Raw genomic sequence first — 25,238 nt, 5'->3', positions numbered from 1 at the left:
TGAAAGGGTTTCGCCGGCTGTTAAAGTTTGGGAAACACTGCTCTAGAGGGACATGAATACTGCAAATTCCTTACCTCAGGTTATGCAAAAACCCAGCCTGGCCCTGAGGAGAGGATCACTGTCTGCTAATTACCTGTTCCCAGAGTTTCAAAATCAAAGGCCCAAGCTGTACAGAGGAATGACTTATCTGTTCCTCGGGGGTGGGGGGGGACTAGTTCTGAGCTGCAGATGACCATAGAAAGAACGCTTGGTGAGGTTTGAAGGACTGGCTCCTACCAAAGCCCATGTTGGAGCTGGGGGGCAGTGATGATCTCTGGTAAGTTTTACGAGCATCTTTGTACGTTTTTTATTGTTTAATGTATTTTCTCTGTGATGCTTTTATCTTAAGAACAAATGTGCTTGCTTACGAAGAGCTGTGTGGTAACTTATGACTGTTGGCAATTACAGCTGTTTGTAGCCTTAGCAAAGCAAGGCACAGACACCGGCCTGTTTAGGCAGTCTGGCTTGCTGAGGATATCAGTGTAAACAGGGAAGTATGCAGCCTGGAAAAACCCCACTCAGGAAGAGGAGAGCTACAGGTCTCTATGCAAGAGAGGTGATGGCTGGAGCCTAAAGTGGTTATCCTGGAGGGACAACAGAGGGGGAATACAGGTGCACCTGTGACAAAATAAAGATTGTGATGCATTTAAATACTGTAGTGATGGGGGCTTTAGACAGTAGAAAAAACTTGTGAAGAATGCCATTGTACAGAGAGTAATTTGAAAATAAAGATCTTGACACAGCAGTCCTTGAGAGGTTCTATGGAATCTAACATACAATCACCTCCTCCGGAACCAAAGTTGTTTTTCTTTCTTGCAAGAAAAATCCTGAGATGGGAAAATTTAAAAAAAAAAATCCTGATGCAGAAAAATCAGAAGGGAGAAGTCCTAACCCCATGATTATAGTTCAGCTTCTTGCCCCACACCCAATCTTTATCCTTATGTTTCAGATAATGTATCCATTTCAGTCTTTCCCCCTGTCTAAGGATGGGAGTACACCTCATCTGTATCTGAGGGGAATGGATCAGTGATCTTTCTCAGTGTAAGGCTGGTTGTTGGATAAGAGTTAAATCTTTCTCACCTGAACCTGCCACTAGAATGGACTAGCTAGTTTATTTCTCTCTCTATCCCCTCCCCATGAAGCTGAAGATCTCAGATAGTGTCTTCCCCTAGTGCCCAGATGTGTAGGAGGGGGTTAGTCTCCCTCATCAGTCCCCTTGGAACCAAAGGATCAGTCTCTCTCTCACTGGGGTCCAGATCAACTGTTTGGTCTCTTATACACACGCTCTCACTTTCTTCCCTATCCCACTCCCAAGAGCCAACGTATCTATCTATCTCCTCCACACCTTATATTAGGGAGGAGGAGCGGCAGTCTCTCTGTGACTTGGGCAAGGACTGGAGGGTAACCTCATTTGATCTCTTTTCTCCTATAGATGGGAGAGAGATTGATGGATCTCTCCCCACCCCCAACAGGGTGCAGGGGAGATGGTCACTCCTCTTCATTGCTTCCCTGAGCTAGGAGGAAGGAGCACAAAGCCACATTTTTGTCTCTCTTCCTGCAACTGTCTCACTGTCTGTCCCTAATGCCAGGGTCATCAGTATCCCTCTTTCTCTTTGAGGCTAGGGTTGAGATTGGTCAGTCTGTCTACACCCTAGAATCCAGAAGGTAGGTCTATCTCCCCTTATTCCTGAAGGGGAGTATTTATATCTCTTTCACTCCAGGGTCATGGGTGTGCTCACTACATACAGGGTCTAAGTGGAAGTAGGGGTGCTGGAACTGGAGGTGCTGGGGATGGAACACCTCCTGGCTTGAAGTAATAATAGCAACCCGATGCACGGCTTCCATCATTTACAGGATGCACAGTTTGTACAATGACTTTCAGCACCCCCCCTAAAAAAATTGTTCCAGCACCCCTGAATGGAAATTTGTACTTCCTCTCCCCTGAGGGTGGGTGTCAGTATATGCCCTGCCTATGCTGCCTGGAGCAAGGGATAGGTGCAATCATGCTCTTCCTTCTTCAGGGGTTAGGGTCAGTCTCTTTCTTAGGGATCACAGGATGGCCTCTTCCTTAGGGAGTAGGGGGTCAGGATTTCTTTTCCATGACAGTGGGGAGTCTGACTCCAATCCTGAACTTTGTTTCTTCCTTTTATGCTATAATGCCAGGTCTTTCCACCCATGAATTGCAACACCCAGGACATGCACAGTCTTGCAGCATCTGGCACAGGGATGTGTCAGAGGAGGGAGGAAGAGATATAGCATCAGTTCTCTTGATATTCTGGGCTGCCAAGCAGTTACTTGGGGGTCTGTTGCAGCCTGAATATCAAATAGACCAGCCCTGGTATATGTAAGTGGCCAAACCAACCACTAGCAGACTCCAAAACCCTGAAGTGCTAATATGGCAAAAAAGCCACCTTTGCCCTCTCTTACTGAAGCTGGAGTCAGTCTCTTCATCTCCCCCTCCCCACTTTCAGGGGCTGGAAGGTATCAGTCTCTCTTTTCTTCCACCTCCAGTGGTGGCTGGGGTAATTGTACGACTCTCAGTTGCTCTCTTTCTCTACGGCTGTTTCGGTAAGTCTCTCTCTCCCTCTAGATCAGGGCGTTAGTGCGCCTCCCTCCCCACAGGGCTGGGGAAGTTGGTGAAATCTTGGCCAACTGACGTCAGTGGCAAAACCCTGACGACTTCAATGGAGACAGGATTTCATCCACTCTCTCCCTACCTTGGAGCTAGAGGGAGTGGCGGCCCCTCTATTGCTACGGAGACTAATGCGTTGGTTTCTCTCCTCCCCGCCTCTTGGAGGCCCCCTCCCGTCAATGGGGGAGTCGGGGTCTCCCTTTTCCCTCATCCCTGCAGCTCGGTTGGGCTCTCTTGAGTTTTCCCCACCTCCTGAGGGGAGCGGAAGCGCTCTCCGCCTTCCCCGAGGAAAACGGTTGGCTTTGCTGTCTTGCCCGAATATTAGAAGCGGGCGGGCGCCTCAGCCTTGTCCAGCACGCCCAGACCGGGCTCTGTGTTTGGGTGTGATGCGTACGGACAACGGCGTCTCTTGCGGCCTCCTGCTGTCGGTCTCACACTCTCCCTCCGGGGCCGGGCACTGAGGGTGGCCGGTTTCTGGAGAGAGGGTATGTCTGGCTCTTAACTTTCTCTCCCTTTGCTTTCAGGAGGTGTCCGGTCTCTTGCGCCTCCTTCTGGAGGAGCAGGTGGGTGACGGCCTCTCCTCCCCCACCGCAGGCCACCCCCTTCACTGACCTGGCTCGGCCCTGTACCGAGCAGCTTGCCGGACCTCTCGAGAGAAACGGGACACTCACCTCCTCAGCCAAACGCCGACGGTTTCCCTCCCAAGACGAGAGAGAAATGAGTTCCGTCGGATTCCTCCACCTTCCGAAACCCGAAGGTACCGTCGCTGCTCCCAGGCTCGAGCGCCGGGACTAGACAGCGCTGCGGAAGGGTACATGGAAGGGGGTAAGGGGGTGGCAACCGCTGACCAGACCGTTATGGAGAGAATCGTTGGCGCGCGACCCAGCCAGAGCAGTCTTCGCGCGGCCCCGGCCCCATCGGGTGGGGTGGGAGCCACGCTGTAGGCGCGTGCGGCTGCTCTGCTGTCTCTGATGCCACCCCGCTTGGCGATCCACAGCGCCCTAAGTTGCCGCACTAGGGCCCGGTACCTGGTCTCTGAACGCTCATTTTCTGCCACTGACCCCTTCCCACAACTCCGCCCCAGCCAGGTCACTGTCCGTCCCCCCTAACTTGCTCCCTAACCATGGCCCCTGTAGCCTTAGAAGCCCTCTCTTCCCATGAGGAAAACTCTTGCTGTGCCTGTAGATGCTCCACTGTCTCAGGGTTAGATCCCCTGTTGCATGTGCCCAGGGCCAGGTTTCATTAGCCAGCCGATTTTCTGTCTTGTTCTGTTGTCAGGTTGAATGATCCCTCTTTAATTAACCACCAGAAATGTGCACATTTGATGGACCAAATTCTGACCAACGGGATAAATGCTCAGGTGCAACTTTCACAGCCATTGCAAAGGCAGCATTACTGCTTTCCTGTATTGTGAACTACTATACTCCACAGTCTCTCCCTGTTTAGTGTTTCTGCCCACAGAGGGAATAGGGCATGTGGTGTGAGCTATATCCCCAGGCAAAATCATACACAACATGCTTCTTCTTTAGACCCCACTCACAGCTCTTGTATAGAGAGGTTTGCAGAGATCCTTTCCCTAACTTTTGGAAGGAAGCAGAATCAGGGCAGTAAGCTTTAATCATATACTTCCTCTGCCTGCAATTTTTTAGTGCAGCACCACCGCACCCTCACATTCCTAGTATCCTTTAATTATGTAGGGTCCATCCTCTCCACATGCCCTCTAAGGCCTGGTCTGGCCCAAAAACAATAATTTAAAATAAGAATATTTATGGACTACCTCCTACCCAAAGATCAGAAGGTGATGTACGAATATCAAAGGTAACAGTGCTTAATAAATAAATCAAAAATATTCTAACTATAGCCATACATTTTGTCCCAAGCCTGAAGTCAAACAGTGGTCCCTAAACAACATTAAAGGACCATTGTCAATTTGAAATCAATTTTAAAATATTGGTCAAAAGTACTTTCAAGTAATATACTTGCTCATGAGTCCCTAGTCAGTTTTTATGGATTTAAAATCACATTTTCCTATTTTAATCATATTTTTCTTTCCTTGACTGCTATATGAAGCAAAGGAAACTAACCAGGGCTTCACACCTGCAATAAAATCTGTGCAAGCAGCACCATATAGTGAACTAGGGATCTTTCAGCTCATGCCCACATTATCCACATGGGGCGAGTTATAGTACAGCACTTTGGTGCACACTGCTATTCATACACTGCACTGCGTGGCAGTATAGACATGCCCAGTTTCTGAAGTGGTGGCAGCCATATTAAGGCTGTCCCCTATGCAAGTATACTAGACAGTAGAGACAAAGTTCCTGCTGCTCTTGCCTCTTTCTGGCACACCTGCACAGAATGGCCTCTGTCTAGCACACACACTAAAGCCTATCAGAGAAACAGGGCAACTATCTAAAGCAAAGTAGGGAAATATGGTACCTATCTAATACACAGCATGGAATGCTTGGGATACCTTAACAGTACTTTCCAATTTTTGTATCTGTTTGTTTTTTAAATTTTGCCTCAACTTGACATTTCCTAGGTTTCAAATTTTTTAATACAGTTTCATTTTATTTTTCCTCTTTAATTTATATATATTTGCAACCTGTAGCATAACAAATTATTTTGTCTTTCAATTTTGCTCTTATGGCCTTATTTTTTTTTAAATTCACTTATCTGTTTTGAATAATATTCTTTGCATTGCCAATAATTAAGAAAGGCAAGGAAGCAGGGCCATTCCTCCCACTTATTTAATAACAAGATAAGACAGGTGAACTATACTCTGCGACCCCAATCCAGCAAATGCTTACACACACGCTTAACTTTACTACCCTGAATAGTCCCATATAAGTCAAAGGAATTTTTCATGATAGTAAAGTTAAGCTCATGCATGAGTGTTTGCAGGTTTGGGGCCTACGTTCATATGCAGGACGAAATGAGGATATTTTTAAGTGATATTCAAACTTTGTGTTTTATAAAGATTGTAATTTTTCTTCATGCTCAGCATATATTCTGTAACACTCATACAGTAAAAGGATTGTACCACTGGATGGTAGCTCTCTTGTGACTTGGAAACTTCTGCAATAAAAATATACATACATTACAAATTTACACTCTGTGAGCTTTAATTGTTCTGTTACAATATTTTGCAGGAAGATATATGGTAATCCGTTTTTTGTTTGTTTGTTTGTTTAAGGGAGCAACATTTCTAATTTCAACTGATTTTCAGTATGCCTTTGTTCTACCTGCTAGTGCAATATTTGGCTTTCCTTTTGTTCTCTATCAGTTTGAGAAAAAAAGTTGTGGTTGTTCCTCTCTACTTTCTCTTCACTTCATTAATATTTAACTTCTCCCAAATCCACAATCTAGGGCAAGACAAAACTAGCATTTCCCATAGGTTAAATATTATTCATAGAGTTCTAAAATGCAACCTACTTTGTCCTATTTTTAACCATTTTCAGATTCCATGAAATATCCTTTTCAGATATGTGATGACATTTTGACTCAATATGATGACATTTTAGAACAACAGTTTATGTTGCATCTTGATATGCTGATAAATCATGATTCCTCAAGTTTATTATTTAATGAGAAACAAGTTTGTTGTGTTGGACAACTAACAACAGTGGTAACTCCAGTCACAAATTCTAGGCTAGACTATGTTCCATCATGCTGGAATCTATCATTTCCAAATCAAATGTTTATTGTCATAACAAGCTACTATATACAGGCACTGACATGTAGGGTGACCAGATGTCCCGATTTTATAGGGACAGTCCTGATATTTGGGGCTTTTTCTGATATAGGCTCCTGTTACTCCCACCCCCATCCCGATTTTTCACACTCGCTATCTGGGCAGCCAACTGATGTGTGAAAAGAAATCTGAGAGTTGCCTTTCAGAGACAGATAGAACACACAAAACACTTTCCTGGGAAAGGGTCTTGCACTATTGCTTGGAATTTTGTATCATGTGTCACTTTTGTAGTATTGTCCAATTCTTATTTGGTGGTAGGTCACTAAATAGCATAATGCTTCATATGCTCTCTTTCCTCCCCGAGTTGCTTTAGATACTTCTTGCTTTTTAGACTGCGAGGTGCTTGACTGGCATTCAGTGGCCACATTGATGGTATTGGTCCTGCTGAAGCATTTAACAGGGAGGACCACATGAAAATTGCTGTCTTTTTTCCTGAATTAAATATAGATTGATTTCTTCCTTATTAGATAGACAATCATTTATAGTATCCAGGGCTCAGCACCACCATGTTGTGCGATACACTTGACAAAATTACAGTACTTAGTGACGGACATTGGAGGGGGTTATATCATTCAGTCATTAAATTTTTTGAAAAATTACCATGGACCTCAAAATTTTTATCACGGACACTTGTGTCTGTGTACGGACACGTTGCTAACCCCGATACTGTCTGACAGTTTGAGGACATATCTTTCTCAAGCTCCTTGGTATCTTGGACAGTGAGAAATATCTTGATTTCACTTTCTCTTCTGCCATAAAGGTTGTGCAGCTCTTCCACATATGTATTGTGCAATATATAAATAGACTCTATTCAGTGTAGCATTGCATATCCCGGTTCGGTATTAGGCACAGGACTACGAAGCACTGAAAGGTGGGACTTGCTGTTTTGTTTAAGTGGACTGATTCAGGTGGTTTAATCGCAAATTAAACATTGCATGCTGGGAATTGTAGTAAGAGAGAGTCAGAGACAACCCTGATGGAAATATTACATCATCCTGACGTGCCCTAATTTGCAATGGTTGCAGTGACTGGCTGGAACGCTCCTCTGGTTCTTACTCTGGTGGAGGCTGCTGATGAGAAAACGCCCCGTGCGTTGTGTTAGTGCTAATAGGTACGTTTCTTAATCTCCCCGAGTCCTTGCTCAGCAATTCTAATTCCAACATGTCGGAACAGCCGGAGCTCAGCGGCCTCAGCGACGAAGCAGCCTACCACGTCTGCTCCAACCCGGATCCCAGTACCAAGGTAAGCGGGGGACTGGGGGACGAAGCTGCTCGTGAAAGAGGCAATCTGGGGAGATAGGGGATTAGGAAGAACGTGGTAATGAGGAAGGTGAAGTGATAGGGGAGTGGGGAACGTGCAGTGAGCGAGACAGGGAGTCTGGCCTCTGAGACGCTCTAGGGAGCAGGGGGAGAATGCAGAGAGTGCAGATTCCTGTGGCGCCCTTACCTAACGGGGCAAGGGGAGGATCTCCTTATGCAGGCCCCATGGTGGTTTCCCCTCTCACCTGGATTTCTCTGTAGTTGAGTAACTAAGTCTGCATACAGTTGGACGGCGTCTCCCGCACACTGTTAGAGGGATTCTTCGATCCTTGATACTCACTGCATTTGATAAGGCTGGTGTAAACTTTTCTCGGGGGTTGGATCGGAGCCATTTGACAGAAAAATCTATCCGATTTTACTTTTTTTTTTTTTTTTTTTACTTTCTCTTTTTAGACCCTGTCACTTTTCTTGTCTCAAGGACAGTGCGGAAAGGATCGGCCTCCCATTTTAAAGCTTATAATTGCAGCCAATAATAATAATAAATCAGTTCTGATAGCAAAGCAACAGGATCAGCTGTAGAAAGGCTCAAATATTCTTAGTGTGCTGCATTTGAATCACGGGGCGGGGGGGCCTTGAGTAAAAGTTAAGACAAACTCCATTTTTGATCTTTGTTGCAGTTTAGCACAGTACTTCACAGGATCTTTTATTCTGAAAAAGGATTGGCTGGAGAAAACTCCATAGACTAGTTTTACATGATTGCCTTGTTTTGGAGGGGACTATGCAATAATATTTGAACCATTCTTGATATGGAATTTTATCTTGTAAATTGTTTGTTAGGGCTAGACTCCCGAGGACTGTTTCCATTTTACATCAAAAAGTGAATTCTTATGGCCACAAAATAACTGAAATTTCCCTGTGGCCTGATGACAACACACTTAAAATAAAGCATTGGCAAATTAGAAGAAATTGAGAGGAAAAAAAAAAAGCAATCTACTCAGTAGCATTAAGAGGCAAGAACGGAGTCCAAGGGAGACAGAAAAATGCAGGATCTGGGTATTGCTATGTTATCCAGACATCAAAGCTCATGCTTCAGAGCTTTGAGTGGTTATCTGCAGAGATCAGGAAGGATTTTGAATCCCCTTTGCCACCTTTCCCTGAAGCATCAGAGATTGGTCCCAGTTGGAGAGACAACGGGATAGAATGGACCAGGGCACTGAAGTGGTACAGAGAATCACAAGGTTTGGGGTCAGGAAGAAATTTTCTCCCAGGTCAGATGGGCAGGTACTTGGTTTGGGGTTCCACCCCCTCCCCCTTCCTCTGTAGCATGGGTCATGGTTCATCTGGTGGGATCATCTGGGCATATCTCACCTAATCAATTCTGTGCTATTGCAGGGGCTTTAGGCATTGGTGGTACCTTAACCTCTCGTGTTCTATGTCTGGGGCACGCAACAGTTAAATCTCTTGTGGACTGAAATGCTTTGGTCTAACTGAAGTCTTAGGGCGGGGGTAGGCAAATTTTTTGGCCCGAGGGCCACACCTGGGTGGGAAAATGGCATGCAGGACCATGAATGTAGGGCTGGGGCAGGGGTTTGGGGTGTGGGTGGGGGTGCAGGGTGTGGGAGGCGGTGCAGTGTACAGGAAGGGGCTCAGGGCAAGGGATTCAGGTGGAGGAGGGGTGCAGGGTGTACGAGGGGGCTCAGGGCAGGGGGTAGGGGTGTGGCAGGGGGCTCAGGGCAGGGGGTTGGGGTGCGGCAGGGGGTTCACGGCAGGGATCTGTGGTGCAGGAGGCGTTTGGGGTGTGGGCTCCAGGGTGGCAGTAGTGTGCACCGGGGCCAGGGTAAGCTCCCTGCCTGTCCGCCCGCCCTGGCTACGTGCTGCTCCTGGAAGCAGTTGGCATCATGTCCCTGCGGCCCCTGGGGAAAGCGGGGTTGGGGGAGGGGAGAGGGTTCCGCGCACTGCCCTCACCTGTGGGTACCTGCCCGTAAGCTCCCATTGGCTGTGGTTCCCCTTTCCCAGCCAATGGGGGGCGGCGCCTTTAGGCGAGGGCAGGGGGCAGTGCCTATAGGCGAGGGCAGCACACGGAGCCCTCTGCCCCTTTCCTCTCTCCCCCCTGCTCCTGGAGGGATGTGGTGCCTTCAGGTGGCGCCACGGGGGTGGCAATTCTGCGGGCCAGATCCAGAGCCCTGACGGCTGGATCCGGCCTGCAGGCCATAGTTTGCCCATCCCTGTTTTAGAGCATAATATAGGATTATCGGGGTGAAATGTAATGGCCTGTGATATAAAGGTGGTCATACTAGATGATCTGATGGTCCCTTCTGTCCTTATGTTCTGTTTAAAGAGGTATACATCTAGAGGTGTAGTTTGACCCCCCCAAGAGTGGTTCAAATGGAGTAACTATGTGTAAAGGGATGGAAACAAAGATAAAGTATGTTAGCTTTTTTTGGTTTTTAATTTAAGTAACAAAATACCAAAGCATTTATCATTGGTGAGGGAAAACAATTACTTTGCAGGTTTCAGAGTAACAGCCGTGTTAGTCTGTATTCGCAAAAAGAAAAGGAGTACTTGTGGCACCTTAGAGACTAACCAATTAGCAGGAGAGTGGGGTCGGGGGAGGTATCTTTTCATGCTTTGTGTGTATAAAAAGATCTTCTACGCTTTCCACAGTATGCATCCGATGAAGTGAGCTGTAGCTCACGAAAGCTTATGCTCAAATAAATTGGTTAGTCTCTAAGGTGCCACAAGTACTCCTTTTCTTTTTGTAATTACTTTGCACAGTACTGTAAATTTGCAAAGCAGTTTACAGACTAAATCTTTTATCAATAATTATGTAGGCCCTGTAGGTGTTTGCAGGGTCAGGGCAATAGACTTATAGACATACCATGTATGTATTTATGTTTATAACTTTTTGGTCCTACTGACCTTGACAATATCTTTCTAAATTATTGATTCACAATAAAAGCCCAACTTCATGTATTTGTATTGGCATCTTAATGTGCTTTCCTGAATAGCATAACTACTATAATTTTTCTCTAGGATTTTCTGTTGCAGCAGACAATGTTACGAATAAAAGATCCTAAGAAGTCACTGGATTTTTATACAAGAGTTCTTGGAATGACGTGAGTAAAAATTGCATGAGATAAGGTTTGTCTTAAATATATATTAATGATCCATTCATCTGCAAAGCAAACCTTGGCATTTAAGTCTGATGATTCAGCCTCGTTCATGTTAATCAGCTAGGGTCACCAATTTGGTGACTCACTTGACTTAATCTTCGTGATTGAGGATTTCTATAGTACTCTTACATTTTAAATTCAAAAAGGTGAAATCAAAATAGTTTTAAATCAAATGTTATACTGGGAAAATTATCAGCTTTTTGTTGCTAGTTTTGCTAGTAGCCAAAGTTGTTTGCTTATATATAGGCTTGGAAGGATTAGATTTTTGTTGGTAAATGTCAATTTCACTGTACGCTCACAAACTGAGGAAAAAATATTTCCATCTATGTTAATCGAAATTTAGATGAGCAAAGTAAGAACAATTCTTCTTGGAAACTTTTATTAGAGTTTGATTTAAGGATTTGTTTTTGTTTGTATATTTTATTTTATTGTATATTGTATATTAACACGTGATGTTAACTATTTGTTTTAATGGTTAAACCAGATTTAACTTTTTTGAATCTCAGCATCAACTATCATTAATTATTATATGACTCTGTCATTTTGTGATTCTGCCCCATTAGTTCCCACGACTCTGAACATTTAAATCTATAAATATGGGGGGGGGGGGGGCGGGGCGGGGCGGAACTTTAAAACAAACCTTGATATTATCCACCAAAGTTATTTTTAAAAAATAAAAATTGAATTCTGCTAAGTCTGCTTATATAGAAGCTTACAGGCTTTCTCCTCTCTGATGCTGCAGTTAAATAATCATACAGAAATTGTGATATTGCAGTAATTTTCTTAGTAATAAAATTCTGTCCTAAGCACGATACTCTGACTTAATTGAAGGATAAACAAGAAGCTGAAGTCTTAGGACTATTAAAAGGTTTCTAGGGCTGCTCTGTCTGCCCTAGCTTTCTAGTGTTCTCGGCTCTTAGGTGTTTGCCCCAGAAGGTGGTAGGCATCCCAGCCCACTCATGTGGGGAATGTTGCTGGGAGGCTAGTGCCCTGCAGTGGCTTTAGTGGCATTTTGTTTGTGCTTAAAATTCATTTCAAACATCAAGCACAGCAGAAGGGCCCTGAAACAAAGTTCTGGCAGATCTGAAACATTCTGACCTATGAAAAAGTGCCATCTAAAGTTAATAAGGAAAATATTTTCCAAATATTTTCACGAGTGAAAGGTTCAAGAAGCAGTGGGTTTAATCAGAAATGAGAAGTGAATGAATATCTCTGACTGAGCTATTTCATATAAATTGTATTTGTTACTTAGTGAGAAGTGATTGAAACAGAGTATATATTAGTCTGAGTGACCTATGTCTCCTTGGAGGAGATTTAGTGTTGGCTGAAAAAGATTGAATCACAGACATGAACAGGCATACTGAGTCAGATATTTCCTATACTGCTTTTTTTGTATTGTATGAAAAGTGAGACATTAAAACATCTTTATTGCTGGAAGGCAAATAAAATTGATTATGGATTCTCTGAGTACAAACCTTGATTTATTTTCTTGAAGCTAATGGATTTTCACAGGAAATGCCATACCAGATTAGACTAGTAGTCTATACCTAGTACAGTATTCTGTGTCTGACAATAGCTAATACCAAATACCTCAGAGGATTGTGCATGAATATCTGTAACTGCCAATAAAGAAACAAAGCTTCCTTTATGGGCAAGCTTTCCTAATCCAAGGCATCTAGCAGCTGGCTTATTCCATGAAACATGAAGGTTCTGTATCCTGTTGTTTTTCTATCTTTCTATCCTATCTAATGTAAGTGTGAACGTTCTCATCCATCTAAATGTATGTTATTGTTGGGTGTGGGGTTTTTTTGTTTTTTTTTTTAATTCCGCTATGCACTGGCCTCCGTGATATCTTGTGGCAATGAGTTCAACAGATTAATTGTATTGAGTTTTAAAAAATAAATACTCTTACTAGTTTATTGCCTGTTAAGTCTTCGGTGAAAAAAATACATAAGGAAGATGGACATAAGCACCCTTATGGAAACTCTCATGCACAAGGCATTGAAAACCCATCTCAGATTTGAGATTTTTATTCTAGTGTACCTACAGTTACTAGTTTTCAGAGGTTCATAAGTTGTTTTTTTAATTGATTATTTTCCAAACGTGTTCATGAATGTAGCTCTCAAGAATATTTCCATGACATACATTTGAAAACTGAACCACTTTTGTGGGGCTGTGGGAGGGCAGGGAAGAGCATAGTCATAATTCTCTAAAGGGAGAAAGTGGGTGGTGGTTTGTTTGTTTGTGGTTTTTTTTTTTTAGTTGACTTGCAGTCTAGTTGCAACTTTAAAAATGCCATCAATTATGACACACTTGTTTTTAAAAATTGTTGCCTTTTAGATTGCTCCAAAAATGTGACTTTCCCACTATGAAATTCTCACTTTATTTTTTGGCTTATGAAGATAAAAATGATATCCCAAAAGATACAAAAGAGAGAACAGCTTGGACTTTCTCTAGAAAGGCTACACTTGAACTAACACAGTAAGTGTTAACTCCAGCTTTTTACAGTTCACTTCTGCTTATATTTAATGGATATTAGTTACAACTGTGTGCTTTGCACTAGGTTATATTATTGTACTTTGTTTTATCTGATCATGGTTGTGTACAATTAACGTAATGTGGAAAAATACTTCCTCTTTTATATCATAAAATTATGGCTTGGATGCTGGAAATGACAAGTAGATGGATGCTGGATACCTGATCAAGTAGCACTGTGCTTTTTCTCAATATTCACTAGCCCCAACATAGCATAAAGGAGGGGGAAACTGCTTCCTGAGGAAAACGTTAATTAAGGGAGAGCAGTGAAAAGGAAGATGAAGGGGTCCAGTGTACTAGGAAAGGAATTTTAGAGAACAGCTATGAGGCGGTTGTGGTGTACTGGACTGAGGATACAGTTGGGAGTCCGATCTGGATTCTATCCCCAGCGCTGCTATTAACTCACTGTGTGACCTTAGAAAAGTCTATTTAAGCTTTCACTGTATAGAGTACTTTGAGACTGATGGATTAAAAGTGGTATAGAAGAGGGACATAAAATTATTTTGTCTTTGTTTTTTGAGTGCATGTGGCTCTTTTAATGTCACTTTATCATGTAATACTACAGCGATGGGAGAAATTTTGCTTGAAGTCTCAATTGTTACACAGAATGACTAACTATTTTGTCAGTGTGCCACCATGTGTTTTGACATGGAAATAAAATGTATCCTAAATGTTTTGACAGCTGGTAATGAGAGGTGCTATGATAACTTATGTAGAGACATAGAGAACCTCCCAAATAGACCAGTACACAAACTTAATAAAACAAATTTGTACTCCCCCGTTGTGCTATTTCAGGTCCCTCTTCCCTCCACACCCAGTGATTAGCTGAGAGCTGACCCCTGCAACACCCCCTCTTCCTAATCTATATGAGGTTAGAGCCCCATCCCAACCCTTCCAGAGCTGAGCCTGAATCCTTGAGAGGAGCAGAATCCAGACACTGCTAGAGCCACAGCAGTAGTGGGGAAGCAAGCTTGGCTCAGTCTGCCTGCCTCCTAGTGTAGGGAATACACCTTCAAAGTCCCTGAACTGTTACTGCCAACCTATGACATCACTAACAATTTGCAAACATGTGCTAGGGAAGGGATTTTTATTCTGGGAGAGTGGATTGTAGTGACTCTGGAAGAGTGGCTGAGGGTAGCCTATGGTTGACTGGTGGAGAGAGGGCAGGGCAAAGGGATTTAATATATTTAAGTGTTCTTGGCAGGAGTGTTGTCTAATGACAATGAAAGATGGGAAATTGAGTAATAGGAAGCAGTCAGGAATTCAGTTTCAATTAGCCAGAAGAAATAGAATGAAAATTAGTGAAAGGTTAACACTTATAAAACATCCTACAGCTTATATTTGTATTGAGCCACAAGATTTGCAAATGAAAGAGCTGAATAATTGTATGACCTCTTATATTATTGTTTCTCCATTTCCATCTGTTGAATTGCCTATTATGACTGTTTAGCTCTTTGGTACAGGATCTGTTTCTTAATATGTGTTTGGTCAGACTTTAATATAATGGGGCCCCAACTCTGATTGGAGTCTTCAGGCACAACCATAATTAAATTAATATAATACTATTTGATATGAGTGTAGTGGTCCAGAGACATCTACACAGAACACATCACAGGACACCACCAGTACCAGGTTGAGTAACCATGAATGCCAACCAGGGAAATAACCCCTTCCTTCTCTGATGAATCAAGGGAGGTACCCCACCCATGTACTTATTCTCTACACCAGTACTGACTTGGACTCTTAATACATTTCATGGGTGGCGTACCCGAGCCCATTTATCCACTGACGCTTTTTAAAAACTCCCATACCCCAATCTGGATTTATGTGATATGTTTGTACCTCGTGAACCTTGTAACCGATACTTGCAATCCCCCATAACCCAAGCCCGACCCCAGATGTACAGTACTTTCCCCCTTAACTTGTGTAAATTTGATTTTAAACATTAACGTTAATAAAATTTTTAATTCCTATGTGTGAGTCCATATATTGCACAAACTCCAAAAAAAATTATCTTAGGGTATGTCTTCACTAGCAATGTTGAAGTGCTGCCGTGGCAGCGCTTTAACATGGCTGTGTAGTCGGGGCATCAGCGCTGGGAGAGAGCTCTGGTTTTTGTTTTCTGTTTTTTGTTTTTGTTTTTGTTTTAAACTAAACGGAAAAAAAACCACCCCACCTCCATGAGGGGAATAGCGCTAGGAGCACACCTCCCAAGGCTGGTGCACTGTCTACACTGCCACTTTACAGCGCTGAAACTTGCAGCGCTAGGAGGTGTTTTTTCACACCCCTGTACGAGAAAGTTGCGGCGCTGTAAAGTGGCTTGTAGATGAGGCAAAAGAGAACACTTTAAATCATCACAATGAGAACATGGAAATATAAGTTATCCTTCTGCAAACAATGTTCAAATTCCAAACACGGGGAAATTGCATACAGAGTTCCATCTATAGATGCATTTTGAATTCATCCATTCCTGTAGTATCTAAATGCTGTAACTTTGGGAGAGTATTCTGATAGGCATTATTCTATGCATGAGGACAGCTGTCCCTGAACTGTAGGGATCTAGACTATAATGTATTCTTGGCTGTGGGTAATGCCATATATTTCTAAATATTCTTTGATTCTTTTCAGAATTTTTTTTTAAACAGCATGCTGCTCTTCCTTTTATATTAATTATGTTTTTCCCTTTCTCTCATAGTAATTGGGGCACTGAAAATGATGAGAATCAGTCTTACCACAATGGCAATTCAGATCCTCGGGGATTTGGTATGTTTTAGAGAAAGTTACGCACTGCAGTCATTTTTCTTCTTTTCAGTGTCTGATTGTCTCTAAGTCGTTAGACCATTGAATTGAGAAAATGTTCATATGTAAAATAGAGCAATAAGTTAAGTGTACAGGTTATTGGAACAGTTCTACTACTTTGTTTTGATAACTGTACACTAATAGCATTTTTATTGTACAGTTATGTGGATGAAGTGACTTAGCATTGTGGATAAGTTTAAGTAAAAAGTACTCATTTTGGAGACTTGAAGAGATTTTGAAATCTGGACTTTTACTTCTGTTTTTCCGATATACAGACCCTTGAAAATTAGGAATAAGAACTTGTGGGTAAATATATTGTCTTAAGAATAATAAGCCACAGTTGTAGTTTGTACATACACTTGCTTTAAGAGTCAATTTTATCATTGTTTCTGATAGACATTTTAACATTAAGATTTTAGTAAAAGATAGTAAAAATAATATTTTATCTCTGGTTGCTCCCAGTGTTGAGACTTAGCTAAAGAACATGAACTTGGATCTTGGTTGGAACTTTGTGTGTAATTAGAAGAACATTCAATTTTTTAAAATATAAGATTGAGTTTCGCTCAGATATACGGGTGAGAGCAAAATTTGGCCCTGACGTGCAGAGGAATTCTGTGACTGGATATTCTGAATGTCTGAAAGGTCACTGGTACGATTTATCAAATACATTTTTTAGACTAGACTATTTAGTTTGATATTTGGAGTTTCTGAACTGATTCCTGAACCTGGGAACAAGTGATTAGTGTACTTGCCTTTATAAACACAATATTAGTGTTTAAATTCTTACCCTATTTTGTAAATACAGAAAACTTCCTGATACTTGGACTTACTGTTTTTTATGAACACTTTTGCCTTTACCTTTCAATTTCATTTTCCTTCAACTCTGATTCTATTGTGTATATCACTGTGTCACTAGAGTACTCTGCAAAACGTTTTAACTTTTGAGACCCTATGAAACAGCTAGGTTATTGGGAGAAGATAAGGGTACTATCATTTTTGGCGTTTTTAATACATTTTTTTTTTTCCAGAAACTAAAACAGGGCTTTCCTTGAGTAAATTATTTTAACACATTTAGATGCATTTTAGATGAGCTAACTTGGAAGCTCTTTGCATAGGGTAAAGTGCTTGTCATATTTTGGTACTGTAACAACAATCCATTTGTTGTAATTTTTGCTCATTTATGCACTGTGTATTCTGCCTCTGCTTACTCTGTTGCACAGGTCACATTGGAATTGCAGTCCCTGATGTAGCTGCAGCTTGTAAGAGGTTTGAAGAGCTGGGAGTGAAATTTGTGAAGAGACCAGATGATGGTAAGTCTTCACCAAGTCATCTTATCAATATGATTTGATTCTTGATGATTTTTTTTCCCTAGTAAACTGTGACTTCATCTTTCTTTCCTGTATTATTAGGGGAGGAGGCTAGGTGATATGGGTTTTTAATAGCTGCTGTGACTTCTTGAATTCATTCATCATCCTCAGGTTTTGCTAGAGCCAATCAAAGTTTCTCTCTTTTATACACTAGGAAAAACTTATATTTGGCCTGCCCCAGAGTAACTTCTGGAAATCTGGTCAGCTATCTATGGCTACAGTTTGTGCACTTTTTTGTTGCTACTTCAATTGACCATGTTGTGTTATCTCCTCTATTCCGTATAGAATTTTGTATGGCAGCAATCCTATGATTGGGGAAAGTTTGTCCTATGTGCCAAATTCACATGTAACATCTGTGTTGTTTCATTTTAACATCCTAAAAGCCTAACGAAATAATCTATCCATCAAAATTGGGAAGGTTCCACAACTTGTCATACATTGCAACCCTAACAGTCCCCTCTTAATTGTCTTTTCTTCCAAAGGATACAAATGTGCTATCTCTGTCCTCTTTTTAAATAAAAAAACTTTACTCGTCGTATCATTCTGGTTACTTTCTGCTGTATCAGTTCTAGATAATTAGGGCCCTATCAAATTCATGGTCCATTTTGATCAATTTCTCAGTCATAGGATTTTTATAATAGTCAATTTCATGGTTTTAGGTGTTTACATCTGAAATTTCATGGTGGTGTAACCGTGAGGGTTCCAACCCAAAAGGGGGTCATAAAGTTGTTGTAGGGGGGTTGCGAGATTGCCACACTCACTTCTGTGTTGCCTTCCGAGCTGGGCTCCGAAGGCAGCAGCCCTGGCGCTTCCTGCAGCCAGGGGAGGTAACTGGAGTTGGGTCTGATCTTCCTCCAACAGCAGCCTTGCAGGGGAAGTGGATTGTAATGATTCTGGAAGAGAGTCTCTGCAGAGGCAGGGCAGCTCACACTGCCTGCGTCCCCCCTCCCTGGCTCCCAGAGCTGCCTGGCTGCGCCTCCACAGAAAGGAGGGCAAGGGAGAGCCGCAGGCAGCAGCTCAGCCCTAGCCCCTGGGCAGAGAGAGAGAGAGAGAGAGAGAGAGAAAGCAGCAGCAGCAGTCTGTCTGTCTGTCTCTCTTTCTCACACACATATATATAATATCTGGGGGGTTGTGGGGACAGACAAATGGAGTCTGGGTGGGGGAAGGAGCAGCAATGGGCACCCCGGGGCTGGCACTGAGTACAGAGGGGACTTCCTGGATGGGCGAAAGCAACACCCTCCCCCTCCCCCTCCCCCTCCCCCCCTGGCAGAGCAGACCCGGGCTGCAGCTGGCTCCCTCCATCACTCCTCCCCCACCCCACAGAGACCCTCCCCTTTGTACCTCCAGAGACAGCTCTCCTGCCCTCTGCTCCTGAGCTCCCTACAATCTCCCCTTTTGCCCCCCCCCCCCCCACTCGCAAGCCCATTGGCTGGGAGGTTCCCAGCCTATTGGCCATAGTGGCCAATGGGAGCTGTGCCTGAGTTGCAGAGGCAGACCTGCCTGGCCGCACCTCTGAGGGGAAGCCGCAGGTAAGCAAGCCCCGGTTGGTTGTCGTCATCACAGGCACAACAATTCTCTGTTTGAGAATTTAACTTCACTGAGGCAAGTAATTCAATCTGCTCTTCTTTTCCAGACAGTTTGTGGCTTTTCCTGTAAGAAAACTTACAATTTCGTTGCAAAGAAGTCCATTTATAGTTTTTTCACTTGAAGTATATTTTCTTGTTTATAACCTCATTTATTTTGTTAACTCAGTTTCATCGGCAATTTTAAAAGACACTTGAATTGTAGTCACTGTTTGGTTTTTTTTGTTTGTTTTTTTTTCCCTCCATTGGTCTAAAAACACATGGAAGATGTGCAGATTTTTATTTCTGTGGGCCAAACCACCCTATGTGGAAATGTAAGGGAATGTCTACACAGCCAATGTTAATGCTCTCCCAGCGCTGTAATAAAACCACCTCCACGAGAGGAATAGCTACCAGCTCTGGGAGCACAGCTCCCAACACTGTAGCACGCTCTACACTGCCACTTTACAGCACTGAGGGTGTTTTTCACATTGCTCAGGGGGTGTTATTTCACACCCCTGCGCGAAGAAAGTTTCTGCGCTATAAGTGGCAGTGTAGACAAGGCCTAAATGTCTGAGCTAGAAAAGCTCTGCAAGAGTAAGGATCCCCTCAGGAAATTGTCCTCAAGTTATTCATTCTTCTGGGCATTCCATTCTATTGTTCCCTCCTATAGTGATATTTATCAGTGTTTCCACCCACAGGGGAGATCCAGAAGACCTGGATCAACCCAGCAGTGACTCTGCCTCTACCCTTGTTCTGTTCGCTCCCTCTATCAGCACCTTTGGCCTCCCTAGGATTCCCCCTACCATTAGTCTCTCTGGGTCTTCTTTCTCTGGAGCTTGTCATAAAGTTAAGCCTGTCACTCCAGGTTCTTATCTCTGTAATGTATTTATATATTTATTAAGTGTTAATTAATGCACTATGGGAGTCCCCCTATTCCCCCTTCAGCCCTCTGTATAAATTGATCCCCTTCTTCCCATAGGGTTTTCTGCAGCCCTAGGGCAGCAATAACCCCTGTGTCTTTGCAATAAGGTGAGGGTTGGAGACCATGGGTTCCCTATTTATGTGATTTGCAAGAAGTAGTATTATTACTCAGGGTACCAAATGTGTTTAAATGATGTAAGTGCCTTGTAAAATCCCAAAGCAAGCTCATTTTCATTTCTCATATAGTAATCTCATACTGTATACACACATTTTTTCATTAATTATGAGTTGAATTTATTATTTATTAGCTAGCTAGGTTACTGTATTTTTTCAGTGTGGAAAATTATGTGTGCTATTTTATGGGTTGAATGATTGAATGACATAACTCTCCCCACCCCCAATGTCTGTCACTAAATCCGGTAATTTTGTCAAGTGTTCGTTGCGCAACATGGTGGTGCCTACCTCTGCTTATTGGTGTAACCAAAACTGCAGACTGAACCAAATTGGATTAACTGTATTCCTCTTTCTGTTATTTTTTTTTCTTTTCTTTTTACTGCTGTTAAATCCTCTGAAAACTTGTTTTTATCCATTACTAACCTAAGCAGTCTTCTAGTTATTGTGGTATAGAATAGGACTATTGAGGGGTATTTTTTTTTCCCCTTTGAATTGTATAATCTTTTATATTTCATGCAGTGGAGAGAGTGTTAAAATATTCCTCTGGGGTCTATATTGAGAGAGAATCTCATTGCATAATCGGCTTTAAAAAAAAATCTGGCAGGGAACCAAGAAAAATCTGTATTATCAAACCTATTCCTGTATGAAGGGACCTCACAGCTCCAAGACAGAACTCACTTTCCCTGTCTTCTATTAGTTGCTCCTGTCAGTAACTGCCTTTCATGAAAACTTTGTCATGATAGCATCTTTCCAATAGGGGAAGAAAATGGCTCTCCTTTTGGAGCATTGATTCCTACCTGAATTGGAGTGTAACATCACAGAGCACGCTATTCTCTCTGTGATACCCCCACTTTCTGTTCACCATAGGAAGAAATAGACCCTCTCTACCTGTGCTAGAGATCTTTTGAAATCACACATAGTGATGTAACTGAAGCCCTATGGTTCTTTCGCTGGAACTAGCATTGGTATGTGTGACCCTAGTGCAGAGGCTGGGAATCAACTTTTTAAATACCCTGATGGATAGTATAAGAACAAGAGTTTGAAAGGAGACCTCATATAACCTTTTTTCTAGTTCGTCAATTTCTCTGTCAAAGCAAATGGCAATTAAACGTCTTTGCTGATAAACTTAAATTTAAAAAAATCATGAAGTACATAACATGCTGGCAGTATTTACTTGAAGCGTCCCGCCTTGTTAGCAGGTGTTGGTGCTGCTAGGAAAGGGTTAAGTGGGTGCTGTTCACTTTGAGATAGGTGACTCAATACCATCACCTGGGCAGAAAGAAAGTAGGGAAGGGAGAATCTAGATGTGAGTTGAATAGTCCTCAGGGAGGAACCCTAGGATCAGCCATGCCTGGGAAAAAAGCGTGAGCTGAATTTTGGCTTTAACAAACAAAAGCACAAAAATACAACAGCCACCAGGAAGAGCTAGTGTTTGGACTTTACATTCATTGTTTGTACAGGAGGTTGGAAAAGGCCTCTGACATAGCAGTGAAGCAAAAAGCAATTTTAAAATGGCAATTTTATAACATTGGTTCCAACTTTTGCAGTTGGGCTGAACTACAACATGACAGGGTTATAGTGTCACTTCAGTTATGTCAAGTATGATATGATAATGTGCAAACTTGCACAAATACTATCTGTCCCATAGTTTTAAAGCACAAGTTAATCATATAAACTGCTTCCCTGACTGTCTTTAAAAGTCTGAACTGGATCCTCGGGGTTGGTGATGAAATATGATCTAGAACACATTATTTTAACTGCCTGCTCTATCTGCCACGCAAAGACACGAGGCAATCTTGAAACCATAAATCTGTGTCATTCTTGTCAGTGTAAAATATGCATCTTAATCTTTAAAGACTATTAAGATTGTTCTTAACTATATCTGAAAATATGTATCTTTTTATTGTAGGTAAAATGAAAGGACTTGCATTTATTCAGGATCCTGATGGCTACTGGATTGAAATTTTGAATCCTAACCACATGGTGACCCTCATCTAGTTTTAAAGTAACATACTATACAATAGGTACAAGTCTTCTCCAGGAGGCTGAAAACATATAACATACTCCACCATTCATGAGACATATACTTGACTGACAGAAATTAACATCACCCACAAATAGTTCTTTACCAATCCTGTTAAAACCTCATCTTGCTTGAATTCCCCCTTGTATTCTTCTTTTGTTTTCTTTTTTGTGATGCCACTGCTTCCTGTTTCTAATTAGAACATAATACCATCTGTGTTCTGAAAATGCACTCATGCACATTCACCATTTATGCAAAAATTAGTATATTCTCCCCTTCGGGGCTGATTGAGTTAGTGAAATTTTGGCTGCACAATATAGCTATGTTTGAACCAGCCTGAGAACTGGTATATTGGGGGTGGGATATGTGAGTAGGAAGATTGCTGTATGTTACGTCGTGTAGGTCTACCACCAGCGACAGGTTTTTTGTTTGTTAAACTTGGAGAGGGGATAAAACACTTTAAACTAGTCTTTTGGGCCACATCTTGCTTACACTGAAGTCTGTGGCAAAATTCCTTTGGACTTCAATGGAAGCAGGATTGGAACCTTTGTGTGTACATTTAGTTATGTCAGTAAGCAGTAGACTTTCAGGTGCAACTTGTAGGTACTCAAGCTGCTTGAGACTAGAAACTTAATGGCAGTGCCACATCGAGGCCAACGGAGAGAGTTCAGTCTGTGTTGCATTTGAGCAGCTCTGACTGTTGACTGCAAGTAGGCAGAGGAGGTTGGCAGACTTGTCACGTGATCTCAAGAGTGGGCATCTTAAGAGCACAGAATCTGAACATCTATTCTAAAAATCAAGGGCTATGCAGCAATTAGCTTACAACTAAGGAGTAGCTGAAAATGCCATGATTCCCTGTTCAGTGGCTGAGAGCTGGCAGATATACTTTATCTGTGATTGTGTGTGATGCCTGGGGTGCTGCTAAATATAATGTATTTAAAACATCTTTTATATCAAGCTACAATTTGATATAGGAGTTTAACTAAAATCCTAGTAGTTTGTGAAACCATGACTATCTGCTGTTATGACAGCTTTTTATCTGCCTTTTAAAAAATAGTGGTTGCAGTTACACTGAAGTTGTAAATAACAGGAAAACACTTTAAGTTTATAAATCCTACATGGAGCCAGTTTCATGTTAAAGTGTTTCAGTAGCACTGAAATAGTCACTTTACCATCCCGTTCCCCTGCCCCCCAAAACCCATAACAAAACCATTGTGGTATTTAGTGCGTTCTATAAGCACTTTATAATTCCTGTTGGGACTGAACAGCCCTGAGTGATGTGACTGTTAAATTGGATAGCACTGTGGCATCAGATAAAAATATTTATTTCCAAATAAAGTGTCTGCAAAACTTTCAAAATCCCTCTCTACAATTCTCTGTTACTATGGTAACTATGGGCTGTATAAGAGATAAGCAGAGATGTGTGGTGACTTTCTACTGTAGGAGACAGAAAGAAGAGCCAAAAATGAAATGGTGACTTTAAGAAATATAACATTGTATATTACTTTTACTTTTCTGGGTCTAGAAGTTTTAATAGAAAATTATTGTCCAGGGACTGGTGGGGAACAGAGGAAAGAAGCTACACTTCATCTTGTTAGAACATGAACAAGCCCTGTTGGTGCAAAAATAAATAATTAAAATAAAAAATTACAGCATGTCCTTGAGACAGCAGATCTGGAAGAATTTATTCTATTACAAATTGCTATGTGACTCTTAACATAGATGTGCCCAGTTTTTAATAGCCTGGAATAATTTTTACCCATTCCAAGATGGTAGGTAAGAAATTTAATGCAGCAAAATATCCTTTATTAAAGCTATTGTACCTGTGCCTACCTTCTCAATCTCAACAATATTCACAAAAATAAATGCAGGTTAACTTTTAGATCCTTATACCAGGAAACAATTCAATGGCCACGAAGTTCACGTTTAAAGCAAATCCTCTAGATTAATTTTGAGAGATGCAGAAAGGGCAATCTGAGAGAACTCTTAAAAACAGTCATTAGGGCTCAAGCATCTTAGGCAACCTCATCTTATGTCAGACACTTATTACTCTGACATAGGGAACAAGTATTTAGGATTTGGAAAGACAATCCTACTACCCCTCCCCTGTGCTAATTGAAACTCCCTTCTTTATTTTTTACAGCACCCATCATTGTGCTAACTACTTTACACACTTAAAAAAGATATCACTGATTTGAAGAGCTCACAAAATAACTTTAGAAGTGGGCTGATGCATTTTGGGAAGAGAGTGTTCAATAAACAATTGAAATGGGATGTAGCCAAGAAGGATAAGGGTTACAGCAATAAGAGGAAGCATGGTCATTTTGGGCATAAATACGTTTTGGTGGTTGTCATGTTTTCCTGTAGTTGTTGCCTCACATTTTGTAGGCATCACCGAAGGTTTTTAGGAGGAATTTGAAATGATGGGAGTGTCTTGACAGAGTAGACCTGAGTGTGTAACAAGCATAGGAAACAACATGGAAACAGTTTTGAGAAAAGCAGAAGAATGGGGCTTCAAGATAGGGTGTAACACAATAAGGATAGGTTTCAGAGTAGCAGCTGTGTTAGTCTATATTCGCAAAAAGAAAAGGAGTACTTGTGGCACCTTAGTACTCCTTTTCTTTTTACAATAAGGACAGAAGTCAAAAGCAGCTAAGTCCCATTAACTTTCAATAAGACTTAGCTTGTAAGTGACTGAATCATTTTTGAAAATAGGAGTTAGGTGCTTTTGAAACATATACACCCTAAGGTCAAATTAAGTTCAGTCCTTTTTTTTGAACAGAACAAGCATGATCTGGTCACACTATCAGTGGTTTTGCACACTCATGTTCCTGGGTGTGTCTACGCTGCAACCAAAAGTATGATTGCAGCTGGTGTATGCATACTCACACTAGCTTTAATATAGGTAGCATGGTTAAAAATAGCAATGAAGATGTGGCAGCATGGACCCCAGGGCAGGTTGCAAGCGTGAGCATGTATTCAGGGCTCCAGGGAGAC

At 42.0% G+C, this 25,238-nt stretch overlaps 2 protein-coding genes across 6 annotated transcripts in view; one reads left to right on the top strand and one right to left on the bottom strand.

Annotated features, from left to right (window-relative positions):
* The window catches only part of DNAH8 (dynein axonemal heavy chain 8), a 612,643-nt gene extending 608,638 nt beyond the window's left edge, over positions 1-4,005 (bottom strand). The window contains exon 1 of the mRNA XM_037895538.2: positions 3,343-4,005. The gene's annotated coding sequence lies outside the window, so the exon portion shown is untranslated. The remainder of the gene's footprint in view (positions 1-3,342) is intronic.
* Positions 1,558-23,690, top strand: GLO1 (glyoxalase I). 5 transcript variants are annotated; one of them, XM_043543504.1, is made up of 8 exons: positions 2,946-3,156; positions 3,266-3,428; positions 7,451-7,667; positions 10,718-10,800; positions 13,198-13,338; positions 16,088-16,155; positions 17,412-17,501; positions 22,128-23,690. In XM_043543504.1, exons 3-8 carry the CDS (start codon positions 7,587-7,589, stop codon positions 22,214-22,216), a joined length of 552 nt encoding a protein of 183 aa, XP_043399439.1. In that variant the 5' UTR covers positions 2,946-3,156; positions 3,266-3,428; positions 7,451-7,586; the 3' UTR covers positions 22,217-23,690. The 5 variants fall into 5 exon arrangements, with proteins under 5 accessions (XP_043399440.1, XP_043399439.1, XP_043399438.1 ...); XM_043543503.1 differs by having other exon boundaries at positions 2,993-3,428; XM_007071678.4 differs by lacking the exons at positions 2,946-3,156; positions 3,266-3,428 and having other exon boundaries at positions 7,165-7,667.
* The last annotated feature ends 1,548 nt before the right edge of the window (positions 23,691-25,238 follow it).

The sequence above is a fragment of the Chelonia mydas genome, chromosome 3 (genome assembly GCF_015237465.2).
Source record: "Chelonia mydas isolate rCheMyd1 chromosome 3, rCheMyd1.pri.v2, whole genome shotgun sequence".
In the NCBI taxonomy this organism is placed as follows: Eukaryota; Metazoa; Chordata; order Testudines; family Cheloniidae; genus Chelonia; species Chelonia mydas.
This window is presented reverse-complemented; position numbering and strand designations above follow the sequence as displayed.